The 21574-nt window shown below is 45.3% G+C and overlaps 2 protein-coding genes across 4 annotated transcripts; both read left to right on the forward strand.

Annotated features, from left to right (window-relative positions):
- Positions 1-155: 155 nt before the first annotated feature.
- LOC311011177 (uncharacterized protein) lies at positions 156-3222 on the forward strand. Its single transcript, XM_084005974.1, has 7 exons — positions 156-440; positions 743-771; positions 848-1057; positions 1315-1359; positions 1700-1787; positions 1889-1943; positions 2061-3222. The coding sequence occupies exons 3-7, from the start codon at positions 1003-1005 to the stop codon at positions 2124-2126; spliced, it is 309 nt and encodes a 102-aa protein (XP_083862100.1). The 5' UTR covers positions 156-440; positions 743-771; positions 848-1002; the 3' UTR covers positions 2127-3222.
- Positions 3223-3338: 116 nt separating this feature from the next.
- LOC311011174 (sialic acid-binding Ig-like lectin 10) lies at positions 3339-20772 on the forward strand. 3 transcript variants are annotated; one of them, XM_084005972.1, is made up of 12 exons: positions 3339-3498; positions 12157-12510; positions 12897-13121; positions 13291-13488; positions 16004-16156; positions 16885-17112; positions 17186-17443; positions 17557-17814; positions 19423-19683; positions 20023-20110; positions 20212-20266; positions 20388-20772. In XM_084005972.1, exons 1-12 carry the CDS (start codon positions 3450-3452, stop codon positions 20436-20438), a joined length of 2178 nt encoding a protein of 725 aa, XP_083862098.1. In that variant the 5' UTR covers positions 3339-3449; the 3' UTR covers positions 20439-20772. The 3 variants fall into 3 exon arrangements, with proteins under 3 accessions (XP_083862098.1, XP_083862097.1, XP_083862096.1); XM_084005970.1 differs by having other exon boundaries at positions 3340-3498; positions 20384-20772; XM_084005971.1 differs by lacking the exons at positions 12897-13121; positions 13291-13488 and adding an exon at positions 13860-14081 and having other exon boundaries at positions 15818-16156; positions 20384-20772.
- The last annotated feature ends 802 nt before the right edge of the window (positions 20773-21574 follow it).

Genomic DNA, 21574 nt, shown 5'->3' on the forward strand with positions numbered 1-21574 from the left:
TGCTTCCTTGCGTCTCACACAGCAGCCGGGGGCTTCTTGGTCCTCTTCCGTCTCTCCATGTCAGGTACTGCACATTCATCACACACATTGTTAGCAACATCATGCATTGTGTTGGCCAGTGTCTTATGGCTTGCATAAAGTTTTTTTTACGTGCTGTAATCTTTTTTAGCGGGGGAGATAAGTTTATAAAGATAATCTATAGATTATCAAGGACAGCCATGTAAGCCTCCTATAGTCGACCTAATATTCGCCTCGCGTTACTGCTCGTGAGTTTGACAGCAGACAGGGGGCGGGGCTTCCCCCCCACGTAGACACCAACCAGGTTTCACCCACTTCAATGAACATGCATGTGAGTTTCTCACATGTCAGTGGTCTGCACCGTCTGCACACCACAGCAGCCTCGCTCAGAGAGGGGAACGACCACATCCGGCCTGGTGCAGGTAGAGACCGGCTCTTTCTCAGGCTGCTTTTCTGGTGTCGGTGGGTGTTGGGTTCGGGGACCTGATTCTCCTTTTGATCATTTGTTTTGCATTGTGGGTATTAACTGTCAGCTCATTGTGCATGTTTATCAGCTAAAGTGGGGGGAAATTTACTCCTTTGCCAACCGGATATCCGTCTAGCTGGTGAACGTTTGTTCCATTTGATCTAATCCCCACATGGATGCTTGTTTGGTCATTTCAGGTATATGGACATGGCCTCATTTGCTAACCTCTGTATTTATTTTCACCTTCATCTACATCAGATAGATCCATACAGCACAGGAAAAACAGGGTAAATCCTTCCTTCAACTGAATTTTCAAGTGTGAAATTCTGCTTTGCTGCTGATGTAACATATTGTCTTCTACAGATTTTCCACATTTGCAATACGTGCCTGAAAGCGTGGGGCACCGTGGCCAGCCGTCACTGCTGGAGTGTGTTGTCACAAGTGCACGAGACAACGTCATACATGTATCCCTGCTCATCACCAACTCTGCTGTAGAGCATGAGGGACTTTATACATGTATGGTGTTCACAGACCAAGGTGTTGTCTACGGCTCCATCAGCCTGAACGTCACAGGTTAAGTGTTACATTTAATCCAATTTTATACATACAGCCCCAAGAGGAAGTCCTCCACCAGTCTAGGTCTAAAGCAGCTGAACTAAGGGCTGGGTGATGGCATGAACCCAGACAGGATACTGTTTGGTTTCCTGGCTTCACAACATGTAGAAAGCAGCAATAGTGGTTTTTATAGTGGTCTCTATAAACCCATGTGACATGTACATGTTCATATCCTGCATACTAATATTAATAAAATGTGCTCATGTTTTCTCCAGATGCTCCAAAGCTTCCCTCTGAAAACATCTTTACGGATGTGAAATGTGAGTGAAAAAACAACATTCAGCTTTTTAATCTTAATGTTCGATTTTTAAAATCACTTGAAAAGAAGCTTTTCTGGGTAAGAATACGTTCTCTCTGCTTCACATTGACTTTCTGAGAAGCTCTAGTTGTTGTTGTTTCAGGGGAGGTTTTGCTTTTTTATCGTTAAATTGTATAAAATCATCTCCAGATGTTCCAAAGCTTCCCTCTGTGTCGATGAGTCCTCCTGGTGATGTCATGGAGGGCAGTTCAGTGACTCTGAGCTGTAGCAGTGATGCTACCCCCCCCCCCCCCCCCCCCCCCATTTCTCTGGCTGAATGACACCTCTCCGTATATTTCCAGGGAATTCAACGACCCTATCGGATATCATCAGGTCGATTGTGGTGGTCGTGACGCTGATTCCTCTCTTCCTCGTGATTCTGTGGATGAGGTACAACAATAACAATCCATCAGTTAATTCCTTTTGTTTTAGTGTTATGGATCTTATTGTGTTTCATTCTGTATGTGTTGTTGTTGTTGGACTCGAACCAGGAAGAAGAAAACTGGGAGCTCCGCCCCTGAACCCCGTGAACCTGTAGAGATGGAGGTGAGACCATGATGTTCATTTAGTCACCATGACGACGCCCCCTTCTTATGGACAGTCTGTGATTAATATATGCAGCTTTTCATGAATGACGTCCATGTTTCCGTCTCTCCCCATCAGTTAGACTCCTGTCATGACTACCAGAACGTGTCGGACTCTGCAGAGCAGCAGGTAGACCTGGTGTGAAGTCCAGTCAGGTCTACAGTCTCCAACCTCACACCTCCTCTGGGATTTTCTTCAGACCGGCCTGATGGAAACAACGTAGGGGGCGAGGCTCTGCAGCATGTGGAGGAAGTGACACGTTCACCTTCAACTCCCCAGCGTTTGTCTTGAAACAGCAGGTTTAGCAGCAGGAACAGAACCATTGGAAGAATGTGGTGTTAATCTAAGCTAATTCTATTTCACGTCATATTACTCAACATGAGGATAAACGTTATTTTCCTCCTGACCAGCTCATGAATCTGCACCTGTCCTGGTTGTCAAAGTCAATAAAACCTGGTACAGTCCGACAGGAGTCCCAGCCCAGCTGGTTGTGTGTCACATGTTCATGAGTGAGACAGGAGAGAAGGCGTTGCTGTGGACGACAGATGTTTCCTGAATGAAACCTCAGTGATTCGTCGACGGTCCGTGAAATCAAATACCATTCAGAATGAGGAGAAGGAAGAAAAAGAGGAGATGGACAGATTCCCGAGGGTTTCAACCAGGAAACATCTGACCTCAACACCCGCATGTTGATGTGTATTTTTTGCAGTAAATCTTCATCCTTTTGATGATGCATTTTTTGGTTTTGATGGTGTTTTTTTGCCACAGGGTTAGCGTGCGTCGGCTTTGCTTGCGTCGTTTACCGCCAAACGGTCATGGTTACGTTCTCACGACAAATCTACGCTAACAGTCGCAGTGAGCTTCAGCTAACAATACTCATAAGTAGGTCACTTCTGTAAAGTCTTTTAAAAATGTCATATAGGAATACAGGAAATATGTGCATACAATTTTCTCGCGTGACTAATATTCTCGTCGGTTCCTTTTGCGTATTGTCGACGTTGTCATCCTCTGAGGACAATGAATGTCCGAACAACGTTTTGCGGACGCGTTGCTGAGCTTTTTCAGTCTGGACCAACCCGACGGATCAACCCATGTGTTATCGGACTCTAAATGAACGTGGCTAGCGTCTGTAACCACGTCAGTCAGCTGCGTTGTCTTGTCGGTGTCCCAGCTGTTGGCCCATCTCACCTCATTTATAGTTGGCCTCACGCTGGTTCCCTCCACAAAGTCTTCCACTGTATTCTGGAGATATCATCGACTTCTGACTTTTTGTAGACATGATGGAATTTCAGTCACATTTCAGACCTGATGGTTGTTTACTGGCATTCGGGTCGACGGTGTGAACAGGAAGGAAGTGTGAGAGAACTTCCTCCTTCGGTGAAAGTAGAAGTCCGCATCTTATTCGGAACGTTATAGTCTTAGTCTTAGTTTAATGGTCCCTGAAGCCGAGACACGAGAGGAGCAGCGATGACTTTAACAGGATGTGGATTTGTTGTCTTCCTTCTCTTTCTGCCAGGTACTGCACACACACACACACACACACACACACACACACACACACACACATCCACACACACACACACACACACACACACACACATCCACACACACTGTCAAGTTATCTGGGTGATGTTTTCATTTGTGCTTGCCCAACTTGAAATGGCACTGTTACACAGAGTACGCAGGACAGCTCAAGTCCTTCTCCTTCCTTTTATTGAACATGAATTGTTTTAAACGTGAACAACAAGCATTCCGTATTGCGATTCGGATTCGGATTCGGATTAGGATTAGGTTGAAAACCTATTGATAAAGACAAATTCAATCAAGTTAGTTCTCAAATAAACCAAAATGCCTAATCAAACATTTAAATCAAATCCAAATATCTGTTAGATATCAAACAAATCCAAGTAATTCGGTTAGATATCATAAACAAATATATAATTACAATATCGCTATGATATCTAATATCACTGTGTTGTAAAATAACAATGGTCTTCCACACAAACATTTCCACCATGTGCGCCTCCCCCAAACGTGCCCAAGACGTCACTAAGGACGTCTGTGCCGTCCTATGCGCTGTCCCATGGAAGACATGACAAACGGGAACAAGTGCCAGAAACATACGCATTGTGCAAACTACACCTTAGTTCAAAATATAAATTACATACCAATGCGTTCTCTCGTGTCCTCCAATGCACAAACCCTTCTAAGCCCGGCCGGAAATCGCGGACCTTTATAGCCTCACCCGTGCTCACTCACCTCACGTGCCGTAATCAGGCAAGTGCCACCCGGTGTGTTTACAAATCGAACACGTGTGATTTGCGCATTTCCCCTCCACGCCACTAGAGGTCGTCCTCAACGATGCGATGCTATTTCTTTTAATCTAAATGCGATCTCTGTCTTTACACCTCCCACTTGACCTCCTGGTTGCTCAACCCAAGGAGGTCACACTCTATCTATGTATTTCTATCGTTGCTCTTCAACAGGAAGAAGGATGACCAGTCGTCTCACATCCCTGCAGAGAATGGACACAGGGATCCTCTTCAAGCGTCTCCTGGCTCCTTGTCTGCTCGTGTCCCCTATGCTTGGCTTCATGACTGGAACAGGGTAGCTTGGAAAGGTCCTCACAATTACATCTCTGACGATTCCTCTTCGGTCAGCATTAACACTGACTACCCTGGCCAATTTATATTGACTCCTCAAGGCATTTTGGTCAGCCAGCCAGACCACATCTCCCACTGCAACGTTCCTCTCTCTTGTGTGCCACTTGCTCCTTATGAACAGGTTAGGACCAGCTAGCTGGCACCACTTCTTCCAGAATTTGCTGACCTCTGCTTGTATGGTTTGGAGTCTCTTGTATGGGTAGCCTTCAAACTTGAAATCTCCCGGGTCTCCTCTTGGGTTGGCTCGTCCCAGTATGAGGGAATTGGGACTGATGTATTCCACACAGTCCTCTCGGCTTTGAATCCTGGCATTTATCGGTCTTTCATTTGCCAGGTTGGCTGCCATGAAGAGGAATGTTTGGAATTCCCCCCATGTGAGAACTCCATCACCACCAAGGTTGTTCAGGGCCCGCTTCACTATCTTGACAGCTGCCTCTGCTGCTCCATTTCTGTGGGGAGAGTCTGCAGGGTGAATCCTCCATGACCACTCTGTTCCATGATTGACAGCTTCCTCTTCAATCTGAGACCTGTTCAGTCTGCTCAGGAATCTGTGAAGCTCCTCCAGAGCAGGTCTGGCCCCTACAAAGTTTGTGCCAGGATCTGTCCACAATTTCCTAGGGTGTCCCCTCAGTGCAGAGAACCTTTGGTAGGCCAGCAGAAATCCCTCAGAAGACTGGTCACTCACAACATCAGTGTGTATGGCTCTTGAAGCCATGCAGCAGAATACAACCGCCCAGACTTTGAGTTTGACTCTTTTCCTCACTTCATCTTTTACCTTATAAGGTCCGAACAGGTCCATGGTTGTAAACTCAAATGGCAATGCTGGGCCTGTTCGCTCTGGTGGCAAGTCACTCATGATCTGCTGGCACTGTTTTGCCCTGTTTTTCCTGCATACCACACAACTGTCTACTACTTGTTTTGCAATTCTTCGACCTTTGATTACCCAGGCTTTTTTCCTCATCCTGAGCAAGGTTCCTGCTATTCCCTCATGGTTTGCCTTGTGGGCTTCCTGTGCCAGCAATGTAGACACCCATGCCTCGTATGGTAAGACGGGCACTGCAGTTTTGTCTTCATCAAACATCTGAATCCTGCCTCCACAAACCAAGAGCTCAGAGTCCACATCTCTGTATACTGCCAGTCTGCTTAGGGTAGTGTCAGGAAAAGCTACACCTTCCTGAGCTTCACCAAAGAGATCCCTGAGGGCATCTTCACGCTCTCTCACTGTAAGCACAGTTTGCTTGGCCTTTTCCTTTAGTGATGCCACTTTATGCTTAGCTTCTTGAGTTCTTGACTGGCTTTTCATCTCTATCCACTTCTTGGCAGCTCGCCATATCCAGGCGATGATCCTGACCAGCTTGGACAAGGAGCTGTAATTCCTCACTTCCAGTAGGTTCTTTATTTTCCATCTCCTGGGTGGCCTTCCTGCCAGAAGAGCTGGATCAGCGGCCATACTTTTCTCTTCACCTTCATCCTTCAGGTCTTTTTGAGGGGCACTTGCTTGGCTTATTTTTGCTTGAGCCCTTGTCATTCCTGCTGAGAATGCCTTTCTCTGGAGTCTGTTGACACTCTCTCTAGCGTGCGCTGCAACCTCTCCTGCTGACTTTTTAGGCCACTCCTCCACTGGCCACTTTAGGAACTCTGGTCCATCCTGCCATGTGGAATCCTCCTTTAGATCTTCTTGAGTGCCTCCTCTTGTAATGATGTCAGCAATGTTAAGCTCTCCAGGGATCCACCACCAGTCTTCAACTGGGCCAGCCTTCTGGATTTCACCCACTCTGTTCGCAAAGAAAGTTTGGTACCCATAACTCTCTCTTTGAATGGCTCCTAGGACTGTTTGACTGTCCACCAGATGGAGCCATCACTCTATCTCCAGGCCTCCATGCTTCTCAACATACTTCCTGAGCCTGGCTGCAAAGACTGCGCCGCAGATTTCAGCCTTCACGGCCTCCCCTTTCTGATCCAGTGGAGTCAGCTTGGCTTTCGACTCTACAAACCGGATATCGACTCCTTCACTAGTGTTCCACCTCAGGTACATCACAGCTCCATATGATTTGTCACTCCCGTCTGAGAATGTGATTCCCCATGGTTTCCCTCTCCAGTGAGCTGGTGTCAGGCTTCTTTGAAACTGAACTTGTCCAAGCTGCGCATACTCCTCAAACAGCTGAATGGCTTCTTCTCTGAGGCTCTCTGACAGTGGTTTATCCCAGGTCTCACGGGTCAACTTCCCTCCTCCTGCCTCCTGGAATGCTCTCCTAACAAGGATAGCGCCCTTCTGTTTCAGAGGTGATACCAAACCGATGGGGTCGTAGAGTCCAGCTACTTGGCTTAATAGGTCCCTTCTTGTCAGCGGGTTAGGCGTTCCAGGTTTCACCTCCATTCTGAGAAGATCCTTGCCTACTCTCATCTTCTTTTTCCTTTTGGAAAAGTTGATCGAGGTCATCATGTAGAGCTTGTCATCCTCCACCTTGTATCCAATGCCCAGGGCTTTGTTATCTTCATCCCTCATTTGGTTTGGGAGGATGAAGGTTTTCTTCTTCTCCATCCCTTCCACTCTTGATGTCAGGACCTTTGCTGCAGCCTCTGGCCTCCCACTTTGGCCTGACCGGACCCACGGTTTCAGAAAGAAGCCTCCGGCTCTCAGAATTTCTTCCACCCCTTCAGTGATCTTGTCTAGTTCCTCCAGGCTGTTATGGGAAGTTAGAATGTCATCCACATAACTGTCCTTTTCCAGGACTCTGCGCTCCTCTTCCATGTGATCAAAGATGGCCAATCTTGCCGTCTCTCGCATAGCTACCTGTGCAATGCAACCGGCTGGTCTGTCTCCAATGTTCACCCTTGTGATGGCATATTGACCCATCTCCTCGTCTGGATTGTCCCTCCAAAGGAATCGGTGGAGATGCATCTCTCGCCCTTCTAGCCACACTGAATTATACATCTTCCTGATGTCTCCAAGTGCAGCATACACACCTCTTCTGAATCTCAGCAGCACAGCTCTGATCGGGTTTAGAACATCTGGCCCCTTTAGCAGAATATCATTCATGCTCACTCCCCTGCACTTCTGGCTGCTGTTCCACACAAGCCGGACTGGAGTCGTCACTGAGTGAGGGTTTGGCGCCACCAAATGGCTTACATACCACACTGGTCCTTTCCACTTGCTGATGACATCATTAGTGAGTTTTACGGCTGCGCCCCTCTCAACCATCTCATGGACCTGGGCTGTGTATGCTGATTTCCACTCTGGCTCCCTCCTTAGTTGTCTTTCTGTTCTCAAGAATGTAGCTTCAACTGCACCTTTGTTGTTGGGGAGCGAGGCAGGATCTTCTGTCCATGGATACTTTGCATCCCAATGCGGAGATGTTGTGTGAGAGTCTCCTTGGACATAGGTGAGTCCTTCTTTTATTATTTCAAGCTCCCTTTCTTCAGCCAGTGTCATTTCCTTTCCTCCTGGTTGGCAGTTTCCACAGCGACATCCTCCGCACTTTGGCTCACAGGCTGCTCCGATGCTGTCCCATCTCCACCACTCCAGGAACTCACGGTTTGCAGCAGCTGTAACCGTTTCCTTGGCACTGTCCTTTCGCTGCCTACGGGCTGCTTCAGTACTTGGGCTCCCAACTATCTCCTCATACTTGACTGCAGCAGTTCTCATGGAGCGAGCAAAGTGTGTTTTGGACTCATGTGCTGCCACCTCTATCTCCTCGAACAGGTCAGGGTGTGCTCCGCCCACTGTCATTCCCAATGGACTCTCCCACAAGACGAGGTCCCCAACAACTTTAACCCTTTGTGGAGCAAGTCTTCCCTCGCGATGGCTGATGAGCAGATCAATCTTTTCCGGCCTCCTTAATTCCTCAAGCTTCACTTCTGGGAAGAACTTCTGCAACTTTTCCGGCTTGACAACTTTGTGCACCTTGGCAATCTCATCCAGGCCGTAACAGATCAGTTCATGAGCCTTCTCCGCTCCTTTGGGGGTTTTCACTCTGACTCGAAGAAGATATCTTTCCGTGTTCACCTTGATGGTCATTCCGCCTACACCATGCACAACCAGGGTTACTTCTTCACTCCGCAGCCTCAGCCTGTGTGCAGCCTTATGGGTGATATAGTTCGTGTCTGAGGCAAGATCAACAAGAGCTCCCATCTTCTGCCCAGCATTAGCAGTTACCTCCATCAGCATCATAATGACAGGAAGCTCGCACAGGCCACTTTTCTTCAATAGCTGGGACTGGTGGTACCTCATGCCACCCTCTGTAGCTTTGTTTGTGAATGCCATTCTGCACCTTTCTGCTTGCACTGAGGACAGCTCAGCCAAGAATCCTTCCTGTTCGGCTGTCAGTTTGCTCTTTCCTCTGCCGTCTTTCCCACTTCTCTCCTCATTTCCACTCTTGTATTCTCCTTTGGGGCAAATAAAGTAATGGTGATCTGAGGAGTCTCCCTTCTTACAGTCTTTGTTCCTGCATAGGAAAGTGTCTCTGCAGTATCCATCATCTTCATGACATCCAAGACATTTTCTGCATGCTCCCAGCTTCTTTACAACAGCATTCTTCTCTTGTAGCTTCAGCCCTTTGAACTTTCTACAGAAGAAAATCTTGTCACTGTGCCTTCCATCACCGCAGACAACACACACATCTTCCTGCCCTCCTTTCTTTGTGGTTCTTGTAGAAGCATACTTTCTTTCATATTTCTTCTCACGTTCTGGTTTCTCCATCTTCTCCACAAACCTTAGCTGGTCAAGTCTCTCTAGGATCTCTTCTTGATTCTTCAGGAACTTCAGGAGCATGTCAAAGTGGTTGTCTGTGGTGACATTATTGCTAGAATTCACCATAAAGGCTAGCCAGTCTCTCTTTACAAAGTCGGGTAACTTGCTCTCAATGGATTTAATGACGAGAGGGTTCTTGATTGCGCCAGAGTTTCCCAGCTCTGTGAGGTCTGCTAGGGATTTTTCCACTGCTTGGATCAGGTCGATGACTCTCCTTGGCTGGCTTCCCCTTGCAGGGGGTATTCGCTCCAACTCCTCCAGGATTTCTATGGCAATGGTTGATTTATTTCCATACCGGTTGTCCATGACTCTGAACATATCCTCTGCAGTGTTGTAGGTTGACAGCCGGATATCCTTCCCAATCTTGTCATCCACACTGTCCAGGAGTTGAATTTTCTTGACTTCGGCTGAACCAGACGGCTCTCCCTGTCTTTGAAGGCTCTCCCAGTCTTTCTTCCATCTGTGGTATTCTCTTTTGCAGCCTGAAAAGATGGGCAGTGTGGTTGGTTTTATTCTGACAATTGGTTTTGCTGGCGGGGGATGTGCTCTCACTGCTTCAGGTCCTGAGGCTCCTGCAGCCAGTGCATCCTTCGACATCCTCTGTGCAATGACAAACTCAGCCTTCCTCAGTTCAAGGTTGCCGTTCAAAGCTTTCAGGTCCTTGACCCTGCCATCTAGCTCCTCTCTTTCAGCCTTGGGGATCCACCGCTCCCAGGTTTGCATAACTCTGGCAGCCTCATTGATCCTTTTCTCCAGTAGAGTCAGGTGCATCTCATATGCATCCAGGTGAGTACTCTCCACAGGTAACTTCTCCGCCCGACCGCAGGCCTTCTCTCCTTCAATGATTGCAGTTGTGACAGCGTATTGGCCATATCTGGACCACAGGTTTGTTTGGACAATTCTTCTCACCTCTCCAAACCTTGCTTCTGCTTCGTTAGCGGTTCTCTCAACGTCTAGCTCCTCCTTCTCTTCGAGAACCGCGTCTTCCTCTTCTGGCTCTTGAGACTCGGCCAAAAGCCCTGTCTTGTAATCATCATTCGCTTCAAGAACGATTTTCCGGCAGTATGAGAGCTCGGCGAACTCCTCCCTCAGCTCTGTTTCCACCATGCTGTCTGCCCCTTTGCTGAGGAAGTTGGCCTGTCTGGTGAAGGTGCTTTTCGCAGCGGTTCTCTCCTTCTTGAGCTGCTTCACCGTCTTTCCCACGACATCTTCCGCCATCTTGACCTCACGGGCCAGCACAGCTCTCTTCTCCTGCGTAAACAGCTTTTCCTGGACTTCCAAGGCCTTTTATCCTCTTCTCCAAGCTGCTCCGCTGGTTTTCAACTGTCAAGTTATCTGGGTGATGTTTTCATTTGTGCTTGCCCAACTTGAAATGGCACTGTTACACAGAGTACGCAGGACAGCTCAAATCCTTCTCCTTCCTTTTATTGAACATTAATTGTTTTAAACGTGAACAACAAGCATTCCGTATTGCGATTCGGAGTTAGTTCTCAAATAAACCAAAATGCCTAATCAAACATTTAAATCAAATCCAAATATCTGTTAGATATCAAACAAATCCAAGTAATTCGGTTAGATATCATAAACAAATATATAATTACAATATCACTATGATATCTAATATCACTGTGTTGTAAAATAACAATGGTCTTCCACACAAACATTTCCACCATGTGCGCCTCCCCCAAACGTGCCCAAGACGTCACTAAGGACGTCTGCGCCGTCCTATGCGCTGTCCCATGGAAGACATGACAAACGGGAACAAGTGCCAGAAACATACGCATTGTGCAAACTACACCTTAGTTCAAAATATAAATTACATACCAATGCGTTCTCTCGTGTCCTCCAATGCACAAACCCTTCTAAACCCGGCCGGAAATCGCGGACCTTTATAGCCTCACCCGTGCTCACTCACCTCACGTGCCGTAATCAGGCAAGTGCCACCCGGTGTGTTTACAAATCGAACACGTGTGATTTGCGCATTTCCCCTCCACGCCACTAGAGGTCGTCCTCAACGATGCGATGCTATTTCTTTTAATCTAAATGCGATCTCTGTCTTTACACACACACACATCCACACACACATCCACGTCAAGTCTTTTAGAGGTCTTTTCTGTACCATTACATGTTTAGCACAAGTGTCCTATCGGATCCAGCACAGTTGTGTGGGAACGTGGTTTAGGGTTGACTGTTGGGTAGTTTAATCTACGGATTCCAGGAGATTAATTAAATCAAAACATGCAGGTGCTTTATCGCCCACTTAACTAAAGTACGACCAAAATATTCAGTGTTACCGGAATAAACCATCCTGTAACTCTCATATCTATGGACTTATTTTATTGCCATTATACCTGAAAGGTGAAGCCGAAGCTAAAGTGCCTCAAACTGTCTCTTTGCTCTCTGCTGGCCACCAGGGGGCAACCTATCTTTTCTAAAGCTCCCATATTATCGTGTTTTTCATCAATTTCACACAGCTGTCAGAGGTCCAACAACACTGTATTCGTTAGGTAACGACGGGAGCTGGATCTGAACAGCCTGTAGGAGTGCCGTTGTACCAGTGGGGGCGGCTCAGGGAGGACCAGTTTATAGGTGTAGAGACCAGAGAAACCCCGTTTTTAATAATATGGGACCTTTAAATATACAAAAATCTCAATGTGTGAAGTAGTTGCTGAAACTGTCATATGATTGTAAGTAATTCTCTCTCATGGGTTCATGATGTGAGACGGTCTGAGCTGTTGATTGTGGTTTCTGTGTGTTCCAGTGATACGGGGTCAGCATGGCTGGGGGGTCACCTACACCTCCACTCAGATCTGTGCCTTAGTGGGATCAACAGTGGAGATACACGGCAGCTACACGCTCCCGTCCGCAATAAACCCTCTGACTGCAGCAGAACACACCGTCTGGTTCAGCAGAGTCGGCGAGGGTGGACCTGCGGACCTGAGAACCGACTCCAGGTACTCGGGTCGTGTTCGGTATCACGGCGGGAAGAACAACTGCACTCTGAGCATCACAGACCTGAGGGACAGCGACTCGGCCGTGTACATTCTCGTGTTCACATTCGACCAATCAGACGAGAGCTTTGCTGGTTCACCTGGAGTCACTTTGTCCGTCACAGGTAACTCGCCTTCAATACAAACGTTAAACACGTTAAATACACCATGACGTTGGTGACGGCGTGTCAATGTACGACAAAGCCACTTGGTCAGGTGATTGACTAACGATTCATGTCACTGATGTTCCACACAGGACAGGAACAGCGGTCTCCTGCACTAAAGTCCTACATTTACTGTGGACCGTCTCACTTTTTTTGTGTTGCTCCACCTGTAATTCAGCCGGGGATTAAACAGCCAACCAGCAGCGACCCAGCTGTGTGATTTGGTCACATGACATTTAGAGATTTTAGGGGAAGACTGATGGTGTCTCTGGGTTGTGTTTTGTTCTCGGTGGGCTTGAACATCCGTGCATAGACACTTCATCTCCGTTCCCTCCTGACTGGTCCAGGTCTGCAGGTGCCGGTGGTGAACACGATATCCCACCAGAGTTACACCAAGGCAGAGCTGCGTTGTCACGGCGACTTTTCTCCACCCGATCCTGCTTCCTACATCTGGTACAACAGTGGACACAAACTGGCTGCAGAAACAGCTTCTTGGACGGCGTTAGTCGAGTCAGCAGACAGCTTCTCTTGTGCTTTTAAAGGACACGAGGGTTTCCCGTCTCCTTCAGTGTGTGAGTTCACTTCAGGCCTCCACAAACACTCAAGTTCCTTTTCTTTATTGTTTCCCCTTTTTTCTATTTGAATATCTTTTTTTGGCATTGAGCTCCGCAGATTCACTTCTGCTCTGTGTCACTGCTGTGAGAGATGCCGCAGCTCCTTTAAAGATGTCTTATCCTTCAGGTGTTGGTCAACGCTGCAACACCGTGTCTTACCCTGACAGAAGCATCTGTGCCTTCAAAGGCTCGTCGGTCGACATTTCCTGCACCTACAGCAGTAATCAATACATCACATCCAAATTCTGGTTCAGTCCTGAACGGAGTCACAAGTGGTGGGATCCAGACGAACCTGAGGACCTGAGTGAAGACTCCCAATACGGAGGTCGTGTTCAGGTCATTGGACGCTCCACTCTGAGAATCAGTGACCTGACAGAGAGCAACTCGGCCGAGTATCGCTTCAAGTTCAAGTCTGGAAAGTTTGAATGGGAATAATATATATATTATAATATATATATTATATATATATATATATATATATATATATATATAATCTTTTAAATTGACAAATAATTCCGACGTTGACTACCAGAGATATTTTTCCTGTTATAAGGTCCCATTGGCAGCAGCAGAAGGGGCGGGACTTCTTTATTGTGGCAGGTGGATGATGAATTATAAAAAGAGATATATGAGCTGTATGTCATGTTTGCTTTGATGTGTAATATAATATTAGTGAAGAACATTGTTGCTTTACAGATCCAGATCTTCAGGTGAGGATATCACCATCGTCATATTCTACCTGGGCGAAGCTGACGTGTCACAGCAGCTGTCGACTACCTGATCCTTCTTACTTCGTCTGGTATAAGAATGGACAGAGATATCGGGAAACACCATCTCCCTTAACGGGCTACTTTAGTTCTACAGACAGCTATTCCTGTGCTGTGAGAGGACGTGAGGATTTTCCGTCTCCTCCCAAGTGTGAGTTTATTTCACTGGGTTTTTTTGGGACATACTATACAACTACTTTTTCAACTTACGACAAACTAATATGCCTTTTTTGAAATCGTATATGTCTTTTTGGCCTACTACACTATGCTTTTTTAAAAATGTAAACCTGAAAAAGTAATATTAAATTATATCTATACTATGTCTGTTATTTGACAAACTACCATGACTTTTTTCATGATTTTTTTTTCATGACTTTTTGTGACTTTTTTCATTAATTTTTTTTTTTTTACTTTTTTCATTAATTTTTTGTTTTTTTTACTTTTTTCATTAATTATTTGTCATAACTTTTTCATGATTATTTCTCATGACTTTTATCTATGATTATTTTCAAAAACTTTTTTCATTACTTTTTTCCACAAATGTTTTCATAACTTTTTTCGACATACTGTATACCATTACTTTTTATCATGACTATTTTTCATGACTATTTTAAGGACTTTTTCAGGACTTTTTGTGAATTTTTGTATTACTATTTTCATTACTTTTTTCACGTCTGTTTCCGACATACTGTATTTCATTTTTTTTCATGACTATTGACATTACTTTTTTTCACAACTTTATTCATGACTTTTTTTCACTACTTTTTTCCATTACTTTTTAAAAACTTTTTTCATTACTTTTTCGACATTCTATATACCATGACTTTTTTTCATTACTTTTTTAAACGTACTATACTGACTTTTTTCATTACTTTTTTGACATACTATTCTATGATTTTTTTCGACATGCTATACTATGACTTTTGTAATGACATTTTGGCATACTGCACTATGCCTTTCTTAATTATTTTTTTAAACAGGAAAAAGTATTAAAGTAAAAAGAATAGTATTTTTACAGCGCCATCTCAAAGGCTGCAACAAAAAGGGGAGACCAGACAATTTAAAGTAATGCATAGATGTATTTATTTCACAAATCAGCACAAATGAATGAAACAATTGTGGAAGTGATGTGTCCTTGTGTGGTATGTGAAAATGTCTGAAACAAACAAAAGAGCAGTCATGTCAACAAATGGGGAGAGATGGGGAGGTCCATCACACATCACACATCCACATCAGGCTGAGGTGTGGCTCATCACCTGTTAAGTCCTGCAAGAGAAGGAAATGAACACAAACCCCTGCTGGATTGGAGGGGTCATCACAGGATGTCAAAACGTTTCAGGAAAAGTCATAGTATGTAGGTAAAGAAAAATGTATACAGTATAGGCTAGTATGTTGGAAAAATTCATAGTTAAAAAAAACAGTAGAGGAAAAAATCACAGTATACTATGTAAAAAAAGTGCAGAAAAAGTCATTATAGTATGTCGGGAAAAGTGATGAAAAAAACGTTTTTAAAAGATATTTTACAAGTTATTATATTATAATTTTGAATGACGTACTGTGTGTTGACTTTTATCTACAAACTATACTATGAATTTATACTATGAACACTATAACAATAACTATTTTTTTTATATTTTATCACATTTTTACTCTAACATACTTTATGATGTTGTTCTATGAAACAATATACTTTGTCTTTTTTCACATACTATACTCTTATGAGATACTACACAGGAAATGTGTCTGCCAGCCTCTTTGCTGACACTTTCTGATGGTGAGGACTACGACGGCTCTGAAGCCATTTGTGTGGGATTTTTTTTTCCATGTTTGAGGACGCCCTTCTGCCGACATAAAACAAATATGAAGTGAAAATGTTTTATGTTTCAGGTGTCCGTGAGCAAACCTGTAACAGAGTGACTTACAGTGACAGAAGCATCTGTGCCGCCAAAGGCTCGACGGTGGACATTTCCTGCACCTACAGCAGTGATAAAGACGTCACATCCAAATTCTGGTTCAGTCCTGAACGGAGTCAGAAGTGGGGGGATCCAGAACGACCTGACTCCCAATACGGAGGTCGTGTTCAGGTCATTGGAGGAGAGGGAGGACGCTCCACTCTGAGAATCAGTGACCTGACAGAGAGCGACTCGGCCGAGTATCGCTTCAAGTTCAAGTCTGGAAAGTTTGAATGGGGGAGCAGTTTACCTGGTACAAGGCTGACGGTCACAGGTACTGATGAACACACAATACTGCATGTATATATGTATGTATATACATGCAGTAGTATAGTTAGAGTCACAGGTACTGATGAACACACAATACTGCATATATACTTACATATATATACTGAGGCAGTAGTATAGTTAGAGTCACAGGTACTGATGAACACACAATACTGCATGTATACTTACATATATATACTGAGGCAGTAGTATAGTTAGAGTCACAGGTACTGATGAACACACAGTTAAAAAAGCCTTGTTAGTTTTTATGGTTTCCTATTAAATTAAATAGTTTACAAATCATTGAACATTAAAACTTATAAGAGTGTTTATTTACTCTGTTAATCAGGAACATCGTTCAGTCGGAGAAAGTACTCCGATCGGGTACTTTAGTAAAAGTAGTCATACCACTGAATAGATAATCAAATAAACTTAAAGTAGCCTACCTGACATAAAATTACTCATTTTGCCTAATTTTAGAATAATCTAGATTATATTATTGTATTATAATTATTCATGTTTTAACATTTTAAACACTTTTAACATGTTTATTATATTTTATCTACTGGGCAGCCTGTGAATTTCATTGTTGGCCATCAATAGTTTTATCATCATTATGTACAAGAATGTGATTACAACGTTATTTCATATAATAACGATGAAGAACTGGTGGTTTGACCGGGGTTCAGAGTGTCACATGATTTTATCGGTTAGCCAATGGCATGTCACATGCAGCCCTCCAGGTGCAGGTGAGCGGAGCGACAGGCCGGCGGTCCGACGCCGAGGCAGAGCTGACGTGTCTGAGCAGCTGCAGTCCAGCAGCCGGTCTTTCCTTCGTCTGGTTTAAGAACGGGGAGGAACTCTGGAGGGAGGAAGGATCTTCATACACGGACCGGTTTTATCCTGGAGACGACATCTCTTGTGCTTTGAAAGGACACGAGAACTACAGAGCTCCCTCAGTGTGTGAGTCTTCTCCACTGTGGAATTCATAACAATATTGCTTCTACACCTTTTTAAGCAATGTCATCTCCTCCAGATGTTCCAAAGCTTCCCTCTGTGTCGATGAGTCCTCCTGGTGATGTCATGGAGGGCAGTTCAGTGAATCTGAGCTGTAGCAGTGATGCTAACCCAGCAGCTACCTACACCTGGTACAAGGAGACCCAACTAAGGCTCAGTGAAGACCCTCTCCTGGTCCTCAGCTCCATCCAGTCCTCTGACTCTGGACAGTATTACTGTGTAGCTGAGAACCAGCTGGGGACGACAACATCTGGACACATCTCTGTCGATGTGAAATGTGAGTGAAAACACAACATTCATCTTTTTAATCTTAATTTTGGGTTTAAAATCACTTCAAAAGAAGCTTTTCTGGTTTGTAATTAATACATTGTATGAAATCATCTCCTCCAGATGCTCCAAAGCTCCCCTCTGTGTCGATGAGTCCTCCTGGTGATGTCATGGAGGGCAGGTCAGTGACTCTGAGCTGTAGCAGTGATGCTAACCCAGCAGCTAACTACACCTGGTACAAGGAGAACCAAACGCTGCTTCATGGACCAGAAGGACGTTATGGTTTCTCCATCAGCTCTGAGGACGGAGGGATCTACTACTGCAAGGCTGAGAATCAACATGGAGAGATCAACTCTTCCTCTCTGCTGGTAGACGTCCAGTGTGAGTATTAAACATCAGCACTTTAAATACCAACTTAGTATCAGTTACATTAGATTGAGATAGCAACTCTGTCAATCACAGACTGTATAGAAGAAGGTGACGTCGTCATGGTGACGTCACCCGTTGGTTTGTCAACTACGGTTTTGAAGCCTCGAGTTTTGGCATTTTGGCCTTTGTCATCTTAGAATGTTTACAACCAGTGAAAGGAAGTGACCATATTTGGATTGTGAAGGAGCGACGGGTGGGTCAGGTGAACACAAGTGGCAGACCAGCACCCTTACTGCATCCGGATCCATGTGGATTCTGGTGTGAAGCTGCTAACAAAGTTAGCTTCATGATCAAAGTTAACCTTTCAGCTAAGTATTAAAGTCATCTTAGTAGCTAACTAGCATTGGTAGCGTGGTAGCGACCTGTCAATCAGCAGGTAAGCCCCGCCCCCTAAAGCATCCCCTGCTTTCTGGTCTGGTGGACTCTAAATGGACCATAATGTACTAAATGAACATCATGCTGGATTGAAGAAGACTTGAAACTAGAGATTGAGACCATAAACTCATGTTTACAATGTTTACTGAGATAATACATCAAGAGAGAAGTAGGACCATTTTCTCATAGACTTCTATACAACCAGAGAGGAGTCGCCCCCTGGTGGCCAGCAGAGAGAAGTAGGACCATTTTCTCATAGACTTCTATACTACCAGAGAGGAGTCGCCCCCTGGTGGCCAGCAGAGAGAAGTAGGACCATTTTCTCATAGACTTCTATACAACCAGAGAGGAGTCGCCCCCTGGTGGCCAGCAGAGAGAAGTAGGACCATTTTCTCATAGACTTCTATACAACCAGAGAGGAGTCGCCCCCTGGTGGCCAGCAGAGAGAAGTAGGACCATTTTCTCATAGACTTCTATACAACCAGAGAGGAGTCGCCCCCTGGTGGCCAGCAGAGAGAAGTAGGACCATTTTCTCATAGACTTCTATACAACCAGAGAGGAGTCGCCCCCTGGTGGCCAGCAGAGAGAAGTAGGACCATTTTCTCATGGACTTCTATACAACCAGAGAGGAGTCGCCCCCTGGTGGCCAGCAGAGAGAAGTAGGACCATTTTCTCATAGACTTCTATACAACCAGAGAGGAGTCGCCCCCTGGTGGCCAGCAGGGAGAAGTAGGACCATTTTCTCATGGACTTCTATACAACCAGAGAGGAGTCGCCCCCTGGTGGCCAGCAGAGAGAAGTAGGACCATTTTCTCATAGACTTCTATACAACCAGAGAGGAGTCGCCCCCTGGTGGCCAGCAGAGAGAAGTAGGACCATTTTCTCATAGACTTCTATACTACCAGAGAGGAGTCGCCCCCTGGTGGCCAGCAGAGAGAAGTAGGACCATTTTCTCATAGACTTCTATACAACCAGAGAGGACTCGCCCCCTGGTGGCCAGCAGGGAGAAGTAGGACCATTTTCTCATAGACTTCTATACAACCAGAGAGGAGTCGCCATTTTAAGGCGCTTCAGTGTTGGCTTCACTTTTCAGAACCGGAGGTTGAAAAACATGGTCTGCTTTTCACCTCAGCGCCACCTTGCATATATTTTGTTAATGTTCATGAGTTCATATGTGTCCTCCAGATGCTCCAAAGCTCCCCTCTGTGTCGATGAGTCCTCCTGGTGATGTCATGGAGGGCAGTTCAGTGAATCTGAGCTGTAGCAGTGATGCTAACCCAGCAGCTAACTACACCTGGTACAAGGAGGACCAAGACTCACCCATAGCATCAGGACAGACCTTCACCATCACTGACATCAGAGCTGAACACAGTGGGATTTATTACTGTGAAGTCCAGAACACAAGAGGGCGTCATAGCAACACCTTCCATCTGACTCTTGGAGCTGGTGAGTCTTTCAGTTCCATCTGAGGAGGGGTTGTTCTGTGTGAACACACTGATAATAGTCTTCACCCCCGACTCAAGTCACATCACTGTTATATGCACTCGTACTTCCCAAAACCTGATTTTTAATTGGCTCTAGTACAGAATAAATGAAAAGACCTATCGAGACACGTTGCTAGAAACCAAGTGGCTGCTCCGTTAGCCATGTTGCTAATTCTGTCATTCTTTGATGCTACACTGACATTTCATTAATTTATCTATTGAAAGGACAGTGCACATTGATCAGCATTTCTGTAAATGTGCCATTTCTCTGGCTGAATGACACCTCTCCGTATATTTCCAGGGAATTCAACGACCCTATCGGATATCATCAGGTCGATTGTGGTGGTCGTGACGCTGATTCCTCTCTTCCTCGTGATTCTGTGGATGAGGTACAACAATAACAATCCATCAGTTAATTCCTTTTGTTTTAGTGTTATGGATCTTATTGTGTTTCATTCTGTATGTGTTGTTGTTGTTGGACTCGAACCAGGAAGAAGAAAACTGGGAGCTCCGCCCCTGAACCCCGTGAACCTGTAGAGATGGAGGTGAGACCATGATGTTCATTTAGTCACCATGACGACGCCCCCTTCTTATGGACAGTCTGTGATTAATATATGCAGCTTTTCATGAATGACGTCCATGTTTCCGTCTCTCCCCATCAGTTAGACTCCTGTCATGACTACCAGAACGTGTCGGACTCTGCAGAGCAGCAGGTAGACCTGGTGTGAAGTCCAGTCAGGTCTACAGTCTCCAACCTCACACCTCCTCTGGGATTTTCTTCAGACCGGCCTGATGGAAACAACGTAGGGGGCGAGGCTCTGCAGCATGTGGAGGAAGTGACACGTTCACCTTCAACTCCCCAGCGTTTGTCTTGAAACAGCAGGTTTAGCAGCAGGAACAGAACCATTGGAAGAATGTGGTGTTAATCTAAGCTAATTCTATTTCACGTCATATTACTCAAAATGAGGATAAACGTTATTTTCCTCCTGACCAGCTCATGAATCTGCACCTGTCCTGGTTGTCAAAGTCAATAAAACCTGGTACAGTCCGACAGGAGTCCCAGCCCAGCTGGTTGTGTGTCACATGTTCATGAGTGAGACAGGAGAGAAGGCGTTGCTGTGGACGACAGATGTTTCCTGAATGAAACCTCAGTGATTCGTCGACGGTCCGTGAAATCAAATACCATTCAGAATGAGGAGAAGGAAGAAAAAGAGGAGATGGACAGATTCCCGAGGGTTTCAACCAGGAAACATCTGACCTCAACACCCGCACGTTGATGTGTATTTTTTGCAGTAAATCTTCATCCTTTTGATGATGCATTTTTTGGTTTTGATGGTGTTTTTTTGCCACAGGGTTAGCGTGCGTCGGCTTTGCTTGCGTCGTTTACCGCCAAACGGTCATGGTTACGTTCTCACGACAAATCTACGCTAACAGTCGCAGTGAGCTTCAGCTAACAATACTCATAAGTAGGTCACTTCTGTAAAGTCTTTTAAAAATGTCATATAGGAATACAGGAAATATGTGCATACAATTTTCTCGCGTGACTAATATTCTCGTCGGTTCCTTTTGCGTATTGTCGACGTTGTCATCCTCTGAGGACAATGAATGTCCGAACAACGTTTTGCGGACGCGTTGCTGAGCTTTTTCAGTCTGGACCAACCCGACGGATCAACCCATGTGTTATCGGACTCTAAATGAACGTGGCTAGCGTCTGTAACCACGTCAGTCAGCTGCGTTGTCTTGTCGGTGTCCCAGCTGTTGGCCCATCTCACCTCATTTATAGTTGGCCTCACGCTGGTTCCCTCCACAAAGTCTTCCACTGTATTCTGGAGATATCATCGTCTTCTGACTTT

The sequence above is a fragment of the Eutrigla gurnardus genome (genome assembly GCF_963514095.1).
Source record: "Eutrigla gurnardus genome assembly, chromosome: 3".
NCBI lineage: Eukaryota > Metazoa > Chordata > Actinopteri > Perciformes > Triglidae > Eutrigla > Eutrigla gurnardus.

Bases quoted from the DNA above. Each gene is read 5' to 3' on its own strand.
- LOC311011177 (XM_084005974.1), top strand. From the start codon at position 1,003: ATGGTGTTCACAGACCAAGGTGTTGTCTACGGCTCCATCAGCCTGAAC. The intron at 1,360-1,699 runs GTGAGTGAAAAA...GTATATTTCCAG, and splicing joins CATCTTTACGGATGTGAAAT to GGAATTCAACGACCCTATCG. The intron at 1,788-1,888 runs GTACAACAATAA...GACTCGAACCAG, and splicing joins CTCGTGATTCTGTGGATGAG to GAAGAAGAAAACTGGGAGCT.
- LOC311011174 (XM_084005970.1), top strand. From the start codon at position 3,450: ATGACTTTAACAGGATGTGGATTTGTTGTCTTCCTTCTCTTTCTGCCA. The intron at 17,113-17,185 runs GTGAGTCTTCTC...CATCTCCTCCAG, and splicing joins CTACAGAGCTCCCTCAGTGT to ATGTTCCAAAGCTTCCCTCT. The intron at 20,267-20,383 runs GTGAGACCATGA...TCTCCCCATCAG, and splicing joins GTGAACCTGTAGAGATGGAG to TTAGACTCCTGTCATGACTA.